General features: G+C 33.1%; 1 protein-coding gene across 1 annotated transcript; it reads right to left on the reverse strand.

Moving 5' to 3' along the window:
• Nucleotides 1-8,588: 8,588 nt before the first annotated feature.
• Nucleotides 8,589-9,618, reverse strand: LOC130613726 (uncharacterized). The gene has a single exon (XM_057435061.1). The coding sequence runs from the start codon at nucleotides 9,601-9,603 to the stop codon at nucleotides 8,860-8,862; it is 744 nt and encodes a 247-aa protein (XP_057291044.1). The 5' UTR covers nucleotides 9,604-9,618; the 3' UTR covers nucleotides 8,589-8,859.
• Between the last annotated feature and the right edge of the window lie 1,174 nt (nucleotides 9,619-10,792).

Consider the following 10,792-nt stretch of genomic DNA (forward strand, 5'->3'; position numbering starts at 1 on the left):
AAATGTAGTGTATCGTTCCATCAACCTATATGCTACAGATAAACGTTTTATATATTTTTTTGCTGATGTACCCCATCTCATTAAAACAGCTCGCAATTGTCTGTCCAACTCTGGTTCTGGTAGAGCAACACGGTACATGTGGAACAGTGGGTTTTTTGTACTTTGGAGTCACATATCTCAGTTATATCATGAAGATCTTGAAAGTGGCTTAAAGTTAGTGCACAAGTTGACAAATGATCACATAAATTTGACACCTTATTCTAAAATGAGAGTCCGTATGGCTGCACAAGTACTAAGTGAAACAGTTGGAAATGTAATTAATGAGTTTGGTCCACCTGAAGCAGCTGGCACTGCACAATTTTGCATCATGATGGATAAGTTTTTTGACTGCCTTAATGTTAAAAACACTGTTGACCATGAATTGAAGAGAAAACCATTTTTAAGACCATATGAATCTATCGATGATATCCGTTTCACCTGGCTGGACGATTTTCTCTCTTATTTCCAATTATGGAAGGAATCGATTAAAGAACGCAATGATCATCCTTATTTTGGCAGACAACGTGCTATTGGATCACGCCGTGACAACCCGCCAGTGAGAGATGTAGGCTATAATGATAACACCATCAAAAGCCAATTTTCTGTACGACCAATTGCTGGAAATTTTTGTGCCTCAGGTAGTAGCAAATTTAACCTTATTGATGATAGTCCATTGCCAAAAAGAAAGAAAAACTCTCAATAGATGCTACATCCCGGACATGGATTAAAACTGTCAAACCGGCTATTTTTATAGCCACAATTTTAAAAAAAAACATTACACTGGCTATCAATATTTTTGGTCACACTCTTTAGTCCCCTTTATACCGGGGACTGGAGGGTTCTAGCAGAAAACAAAATTTTGTAGGTACACATGGTATTTACTTCACCTGGAACTTTTTTCAACTCTACAAATTGAAAAATATTTGGAAAAAAACTTGCAATCAGTGATTTATAAGTCACTGAGAATATTTGGCGTTATCGACAAAACCTGTGAATAACTGTCGTTCCTAATTTCTTAACAATAATAAAGTTTAAATAAACAATGTAAATAAATATATCAGGCACGTAGAATAAAACATATAAGTTAAAGCCAAAACATGTTTTTTGAAAATTTGTGGCTATAAAAATAGCCTTTTTGACAGTTTTTTTAGTCCATGTCTAGGACTTGGCAAACATTTAATGTCCCAGTTCTTTAGTAATAGCTGTTTTCTTTAGTTCAACTCTCAAAGCACGTTTTTTTTAATTCTGTTTAGCAGCCTTGTGTTTTTCACGAATATCTTTAGCATATGAAAAGGTGCGAACTTTAGTAAACAATGTTAACATATGCTCTAACAAGTTTAAACTAACTTCTTCATCAACTTGTGGCTCCACTTCATAACAGGCACTCTTAAAATTAGATAAAATTGAAGGGTTTTCTAGCATCTTGTGGACTATGTTGTGACATACCAATTTGGTTTGGAAATTAATAGTTGACAACCGAAATATTTGTTCACATTTAACGAAAACTGCTTGCATTTTTTTGTTTACTCTCCACAAACCTCCACGATCACGAATATTAATATATGTCTGAAAATCATCGCTATCAACCTTACATGCTTGCAGCAGTGCAATAAATTGTGTGCGATTTGTTAAAGTAGCCTTTGAAAATCGAAACCTAGAATGTAGCTTGTGAAGAATATATCCACCAAGATAATCTAAACTTTTGAGCTCTTTTTCTGAAATTTCTGCCACCTGTAGGTCTTTGGGTGTATCTTTACCAATGCCTGATAAATGGGTCAACATATGATTTGCCACTTCTGCAAGTAAAATATTGCTAAATCGTGTTTCTTCAAATTTTGATGGTAGGATATTTTCCTTCAACATGCCATAAAAATACATGTAAAAATCTTCAGCATCCCCAGAATATTTTTCAATCATTGGTCTGAACTTGTTCCATAGTTCAATAGCATCATCAGTTGAAAATAAAAAATTTTCTTTCGAGAACAAGCATCTAATATTTTCAGGCAAACACAAATCTTTAAAGCATGAATCAGCACATTTATTTACAATTAATTTTAAAGTTAAGGGGTGAAATTTCTTCAAACATTGTTCTTCCTTTGACAGCTATGGCATGGAAATACTAGAGTCACAAGAATTTGTTGTGATAGTTGCTGATGTATGTTTAACATTGCAATGCCTAGTAAGACCACGTTGTGATTTACAAATTATTTCACAATGTTGACAACGATAAACAGCTTTATTTTTTTCGTTATCCATTACTTCAGTAACTACAGCGTTCACATCTGCATTAAAAATTGCATCATCGTCAAGAAAACCACCATCAAGTAACTGAAACAAGTCATCAAGTTCGTCACCAGCTAAGTAATCTTCCTGTGCTGAAGCCGCCATGTTTAACTTTCGTGCAATATCGGAGGGTCGTCCTACCTAAGTTAAGGATACATTGCGTAAACAATGTCGGTGGTCGTTGCCTCTAGACTATCTTTTTTTCTTATGACTATGGTATAGCTAACAGAGCTTAAGGTAGCATTTTGAATTTTATATTAGACTATGTTCACACATTGCGGATAGGTGTTGTTCCAAAATGATTTTTATTGCGGGTAGGCCTCACGTTCACACAGTTTCGAAGCTATCCGATATGCGAAACGGAATGATTCCGTTCACCTATAAATAGTGAAATAATTCCCCTCCGCTGTTTTTTGAAAAATATGTTCACACGTCATTCCGGAATAAGACAATTCCAGAGTGAAACCTATCCGCACTGTGTGAACATAGTCTTGTTACGCAGCGGGAAGGGGAATTAATAATTATGCAAAAGCTTTTCAACAAACAAACGCGGGAAAATATAAAAATCGAAAAATTTAAGGCTTGAAGTGACTTTTTTCATAAAAACGTAACACGTAACTCTTCTTATATAAAAACTTAACGTCTAAAATATATCAAATCATCTAACCCACTTAAAACTCTTGCCTTTAGCTTTTACTTCCAATAGCTTTCAACTTCACTTTTCTACTTCTACTTTTAACTTTTTTAAAATGCTTTTTAACTCCACTTTACTTCTCCGCTTCGACTGTCCTTCCTTTTACTTTCTGCACGCACTTGATATAACATGAACAAACCAGAAAACGACCAGGAAAGAATCAGAAACAACCAGAAAACGACCAGGAAATAACCATCTAGCAATTTGAAAAACGTCCGGTCAGTTGCCCCTACGGCCTGTTTCTAGAACCTTTGACTTTACATGAACAAATTATATTTCATGATTGCTTTAGGATACTTCCATTTTCATGAACTTACGCTGAATAATAAACATGAATAAAATCATTCATCCCATATATATACCAGCAATCCAAAACTAATTTTTCACAACAAAAAGACTGTATAATGATAATTATGATGACTGATGACTGATAATTATTTTGTCGAGTGCGAATTGTTATTTGATATGTATTTCGAAGCACGGCAATCACAGTTTCGGTTTTTAGTTGTTTTTATAAGTATTGCACATTTCCTTATCGTTTCCTGATTGTTTTGCTCGTTTTTGTTCGTTTCCTGCTCATTTCTGGTCGGTTCATGTTATATCAAACGCGCGAAAGACAGCCGTTAAAATTGTTTCAGCAAATGAAATTGAGTCGTTTTAATCACGTGACGTAAACAAAGCAAACCTGCGGTCTTATATTTGGCGAAATGGACACTTTTGGCTAGATCAAAGGGAAATGATAACATCCACTTTGCCTATCAATGTGTGTTTTACCTACATGACAAGAAAACATTTTTACATTGGTCGTCTGAAAAAATGGATACGTCACTGATGTGGCACTAAATCGATACATTTTCAGATCCAGAATATTGTATTAAGTACTTACTTCATCCATATGTCCTTTCTCCACAACCTTATATAGAAGAAAGATGAAATAAATTCGACTTGGCTATTAAATTTTAGATGCACACAATGTACGGAAATCACTTACAGAATATCTTTCTTCACTGTTAAATTTTACGTGTACATGCCGGAAAAAAAGAAAGATAAGAATGTGGTTTTTTTTTCTAAATTATCTTTTAAAATAAAATTTGTTTGTTTTTATAGTTTCTTCATCGGACTTGTTACTCTCCATTGTACTTTATAACAATCACCATTTCTCAATAAATGTAAATGAGTTAAAGTATTTTGTGTCAATGAATAATTCAGTTTAATTTCACACCTAATTTTTCTTCGACTGCTAAAGGATATTTTTTGACAAAATTAACAAAATTTAGTGGTAGTACTCCCATGATGCATAGTGCGTTTTGCCGGTTAAATTACAACTGCACCACGTAGTTACTACAATCCTTGGCAAAATTGATGAGACAAATAGAAAACTATTTATAGAAAAACTCCACAACTCTACATACACTAACCCACCAAGCAAGTTCTCCCCTATGATTATAAATCTAACTTCAACATAGTAATAACCAAACAAACAAACGATACAGTAAACAAAATTACACAAGTTTTTTTCTTTCTTTTTATAAAAAATATCTGTCTTGAAAGACAACAGTTCCTTTATTAAGATGTTAAATATTATATCAGTAAATAAGAGAAACGGGAAGCTAGGCAAATAAAACAATGACAAGCCGTAAAATTCATTGGATATGTTATGATCTGGTACACATAGTTACTGTGGCCCACAAGTGCTACAGCAAAGCAAGGAATCTAAAGAAAAAAGAAAGCTCACGGTAAAACAAAGAAAGTCGTGGCAAGATAAATGTAGGCTACGGCATATTAAAGAAAGCCGCGGTAAAAACAAAAAAGCCACGCTAAAACAAATAAGGCCATAACAAAATGAAGGTCATGACAATTTAGAGGAAGACACGGCAAAATGAAGCTCGTGGCAAAAACAAGGAAAGGTCACGACAATTTATGCAAGATCAGGGCTGCATAAAATTTGAAAAATAATTAAAACTTTTTTGGGAAAAAAGATTTTATTCTCTTCTAGCTTGGAGGAAAGAATACGGAAGGAGAAACAACTCTTTTAATTCTATTGAAACACTGCGTGAGGTTCTAGCAGGTGTCTGTATAGAAACTTAATTTGAAATTTTGGCGGTTGTGTGACTAAATTATTCGTGAATAACAATTCGCAACTATGATTGGTTATAAAAACAATTAGATAATTTGATGACGAATTTGATAATATTATCAAAACAAGAAGCCATATTGAAATCGGTAAAATTTCTTTTGTTTTTATGTAAACATAATTAGCGAGGAAGCACATGCTCGACATTTTTGTAAACAAAAAGAAAAAGTTTATATCTCGTTTTAAAACGACGTTCTGTTATAAGAAGTTATTTCTTTAGTTAGAATAAACATTAATCCAGCACACATTTTGTCGGCACTCGTCCGGCGCATATCTATCTATATTGTTTTTCATGATCAAAGTGGTATACTCAAGCCTGCAAAAATAGGTTAATATCATGGTTAAACGCTTATTTCCAAACGTATTGTTGAAGTTTTTAACAGCAATGTTTACCGACTTATATTAGGCACACTTTCCACACAATAATCACGTGCCTTCAGCGTGTTACAGTCCGATTTCAATAGAAAAAAGTTAGCCCCTATTAAAGGAGAATATGGAATTTGATCATTTTTTTGCGAAAAAGACTCGGTCGAGCACCTCACGCACTGATTCTTTTGAAATTAAAAACAATAGAAAATTCAATACATTTAAAGCGTACAGAAATGAAGTTGTTTCTCCTTGCGTATTCTTTCCTCCAAGCTTCTAGTTATAAATTTTTGATGTGTTTTGGCCTAGGTCATTATAAATATTTCTATTTAAAGTACATGTTTCGTTTCATATACAATGTTATCAGTATCATCGTAGGTTTATATAAAAGCTTAACCTTTGATAAACAAACGTAATATAATAAACACTAACAAGGTTCTCATGAATAAAATTTATTCAAAAATAAACATTAGATTTGGGGATTCGACTCTTTTGAGCTTAAAGGTTTGTTATATTGTGATTTTTTTCTCTAAAAGAAAGACTTTATTATGCATTTCCGTTGTGTTCATGGGCAAATGCCACTATCAAAATAGTAGTACACAAAATGTATATTGAAGAGGAACTACTTTGTTCATCACTAACATACTGCCAAGCAGCGAGCGGGATTCGATCCGCGGTCCCCAGAACTGGGAGCCGCAGACGAAACCACTACACTACGTGCGGCAATATGTAGTTCCTCTTCAATATGACTTACACGCATTATACTCGCCCGTCATGATCAGAGGTCTGATCGGGGTGAAGCATTCTCTGTTGAGAATGAAATACGGAGGTGCTATGATAAATATTCACCTATATGATACAAAATGTATTTTGTTAATTCTTTAAATCGTTTTCTACCCAAACCGCCCCCAAAGGATTTCCAGCTTTCCCATGTTCAGTATGTCTAGTAAAGTACTGAACTGTGCAGAAGTTGACTAGGACAAGGGGAACCATAATGTGTTTATTGTGTTCATGTGAAAAAGGTTTTTGTCTTTAATATACATTCTTATCCTAAAGTAAGTTGAAAATTCTGTTTTAAGTAGGTCAAATCGTTATGAAATTTTTCTTCAAGCAATATCTAAGATACGCAAAAACCCTTTTAAGTTGATTAACTATATATTGGCTGAATTATAAATTGAACTCCACGGTTTTTTTCTTGGCTCGCGAGTTATAATAGAAAAGCATTGCGTTCTAAACTGGTAGAGAAAGCCATCATGAACCATCACACACCTCACAAAATAAGACATCTTGTTGTATACAAACATGTAGAACTATAAATCATTCGCTGTAGCTTTGAAAACTTAAAGTACCGATACTATTTGGCATTGTTACAGAAATTTTCTTGCTCTAATGTCCAAAAAACTATGAAACAATCTTAGCTACGGCCATTTTGAAAGCTTTGGTGTTGACGTTAGTAAGTCTGTTTTCCTTTACTAATAAAAGCTTCTAGAAGCTTTTATTTTTGTTTTTACACGTCAAACTAAATATATTGTCACGTTTTTTAGACACATACAAATCCTGAACTTAAGACTTTAGCTACGAACGTATAGATTCCGAGGGAACATCCTGAAAAGCTATCTATCTAGCCTTACTATTACATATTCGGCATGAGCTGTTTTGAGACTTGAAAGTGTGGGGCGGATATATATAAAGTGCGCGTTGTTCATAACTTCATAACTTCAGACAAAATAAATATGCAAGAAGATTTGCTCAAATTCTTACTTTAAAACAACACAGCGTTGGAATAGAAAGTTTCCCTTGGCGTTAAATCAAACAAACAAAAAAATTGTTTCAGGTTTTTAACAAAAGGAAAACTAAACAAGCAGTTAAAAAAGTTCTAATAAATAAAAAAGTATTGAATCGCTGGTAAACTTTTGACTACCTAATTTTCTTCTTTACTGGTGTGTTAATAGTATAGATAGTTAGCTAGCTATGACATCTTTCAAATATAAAAAACGTTATAGTACTTTTAAAAAATGCAAAGAACCAAAGCAGCTACTTGCCGAGTAAACATATTTTAAAAATAAGTGGTAGCAAAACTATATTTTAAAAAATATAGCTAGCTACAGCACGACTAGCTTTAAGTTAACTACAAGATTTACTTCGACTACGTTAAAAAATACACTATTTAAGCAGGGATGTAGGTGCGCAGAAATCAAAGCAGTCAGTAATACAAAGTTCGTGCGAAGAAATGAAAATATTTCTTATACTTTCGTTTATCTTTATGTTTATATATAAAGCTAACATATTTTTCACAAATTTTGTATAAATGGTGCTTAACTTGTCTGCGTATTTAATTATTTACAAGTTTCCAAAATACTGCACAGAGATGTAAGGAAACAATTGTAGCTGTTTAGGGAAATAGTATTTTTTTAAGTGTTTAAATATCATTTGAACAAAACGTAAACATTTTCCTACCGTTTTGAATTTTTGTAATCATTTTGTTATCTTCCTATATGAAAAAATATTATACTAAATTTCTCTTTTACTTGAACGCTCCTTAATTCGACAATATTTGATGCCGCGTGGTTATTCGAGTTTTGAGAGTCCACTGTACCTTCAAAACGTCAAGGTACATGTTGTTCATAAATGTAATAGCTGTCCTGAGTAATAGTTGTCCTGATTGCCGCGAAGAAAGCAGGAGGATCAATTGGGCTATTGGAGGAAGGTGATTGACAAAAAAAGACGCAGTAGCTTCACATAATCAGTTACATGGAATATGTTTTCCACTAGTTAAGCTTATCAAACTGGAAATATAAATTGTTACTTGCGACTGCAGATTCACTTTGGTTTTAGCAAAACTCTCTGCATTTTATAGTCACAATATTGTGAACATTAATTACCAAGAAAAATTGTTATTGACTGTTTGTTCTATAAGATATCAAACCCTTCAATTTCAAATAAATACAGTATTTATTTATTTTGTAAGGTGCGGAGAATAAAAAAAGGTTCAAACATTGAGAAAGCCACAATCCAACTGCATAACTATTTTTCTCATATGGACATTAGATTTTTAATAGACATAAATCAGATGTTGAAGCACAAAACACAAAGAAAACAATACATATTCATTATAATAATTATATGAAATCTCCCAAAATGACAAGTCTAAACACAAATTTAGTTTCATTGGAATATTAAAATGTTGTATCTGTTACACGAAACGTATTAAATCTACACACCAAGTTTTAGATTCACACACAGCTCTTTTTATGCAGAGTTTATTTATGTGGGATATCAGCACAGCATAAATTTGTTAAGCTCGCTATCCGTACGTAGCTAAATGTATTCAGATATAGACTTATTAACTTTGAAAGTTTTTTTTATTCTTGATTTTGTAAAGTACTTCATAGATGCAACCTAACGCAAAAACTCCACCAATAGCAATCGTGACGTATGAGATAACAGCGTGATTTTTAAACATGGAATATACAGAAAGGCTCCTCAAAATCTCTGTTTGGATTTTTCTCTTGAATCTATTGTCTGTGCTATCCAACACTTCTTCTTCGTGTTTCGCCATACATTCCAAATGATTATGTATTCTTTGGTTCTTGGGAACTAATGCATACACGGTAACTTTGATTGGTATCGTATAAGCAAATATCAAAACGTCCTTGTGAAAACTGGATGGACGCTCATTGCGTATGACTTCCTGGTTATGAGATGCAATATCTGCATTTAATAAACCAGCAAAAGCCTTCCTTGATCTGACTATGTTACTTAATTCTTCTACTGTTTTTGCATATACAACATCAGCATGGTAATCTTTAATTGCAATCTCCACTTCAGGAGAATTTGATAAAACAGCGATTGTCTTTTTGTTAATGTCCAATGAAGAAGTTCCAGACACGGTATCGGTTACTGAAGCAGTTAGAACTGAAGCAAATATAATTCCAAATATCATCCATATAACGCAAAGTATACGACCAATAATTGTTTTTGGTGTAACATCTCCATACCCAACTGTGGTTACTGTAACAAGACTTAACCAACAGCCAGTTCCTACCCCAGACAAAAAGAATTTCTCAAAATCTGGATTGAAAGACATCTCGATTAACCAAATCAAAATACTGAAAGTAGCACTAAACAAAATTAGTAAAAAGAACAGCGTCGAACAGTCACTTATACCAACTACAATTTTATTGTGCAGTAGTATGTTGTCTAAAGGCATTACCACCACTAATGTCTCTAATTCAGTGAATTTATACATTGTAAGGTTGCGTTCACGTACTCTTCGCAAAGCTGTTTGATCCACAAATTGAACAAAAGGCATCCAAATAGCTTCGTCTGCTGTGATATTCTTTAATGCACCTTCGCCGTACGTTGCATTGGAGTAGAAAAGTTGATAAAAGTCATGAAAGTTTGATAATTCAATTTTGTAATCCATCTTCAATTGTGAATTACAGTGGTCTTTACTTAGTTCGAATGCTTTAGGTATTATCCCAGCGACATTAACAGAGGTCTTGAAAACATATGGCTTGCTGTCAACATATATGATTTGAATTGCGTTCACTTCGTAGCACCAAGAAAGTACAACCAATATGACAATTTTGAATATATTCATACTTGTGATGAAATTTGTGATGACACTAATTTTCTGGCATATCAACAACAGCCTTATCCAGAACTTCATTGACATATGTTTGTAGATTTTTGACGAGTTCAAATATTTAAACTTTTTAGTATTTCTGTTTTATCCTAGCCGCGATAAACCATGCAAATTCCGGAAGTGAAACCAAATTAAGTATTAAATCCAGTATAAATAAATGACTTCGTTCAGTAAATACCATCACAAGAATACGAAATTGAGAACAGTGTCGCGTTGATTAATTAGTCATATTTGTTTATATTTTTACGTGTTAGACCTGAACACTGTTTACATTTCTTTGTGAAATGTTTAACTTATTTTATTACACTTTTTCTAATTGCACATTCATGGTTTTTCGTGCAGAAGATAAGTTTAAATATAAAAAATAGTTTCAAAAACTGTTTTCATGTGGCGAAATCTGAAAACTGTTTACATGTTTTTGTGAAATATTTGAAAGTATTGATCACACTTTTTATAAATGCACATGCATAGTTAATGACACAAAAAATAAGCACAAACATTCATATGTGCTTCTGTGAGTTTTCTACGAATTCATAATTACTTTCTATTTCTGGCAGAAAATAATCATGACTTCCCAAGCATCATTTGGTGCATAATGTTGTTCTATAAAAGATATAAACATAAAAAT

Source organism: Hydractinia symbiolongicarpus, chromosome 11, assembly GCF_029227915.1.
Source record: "Hydractinia symbiolongicarpus strain clone_291-10 chromosome 11, HSymV2.1, whole genome shotgun sequence".
Taxonomy (NCBI): Eukaryota; Metazoa; Cnidaria; class Hydrozoa; order Anthoathecata; family Hydractiniidae; genus Hydractinia; species Hydractinia symbiolongicarpus.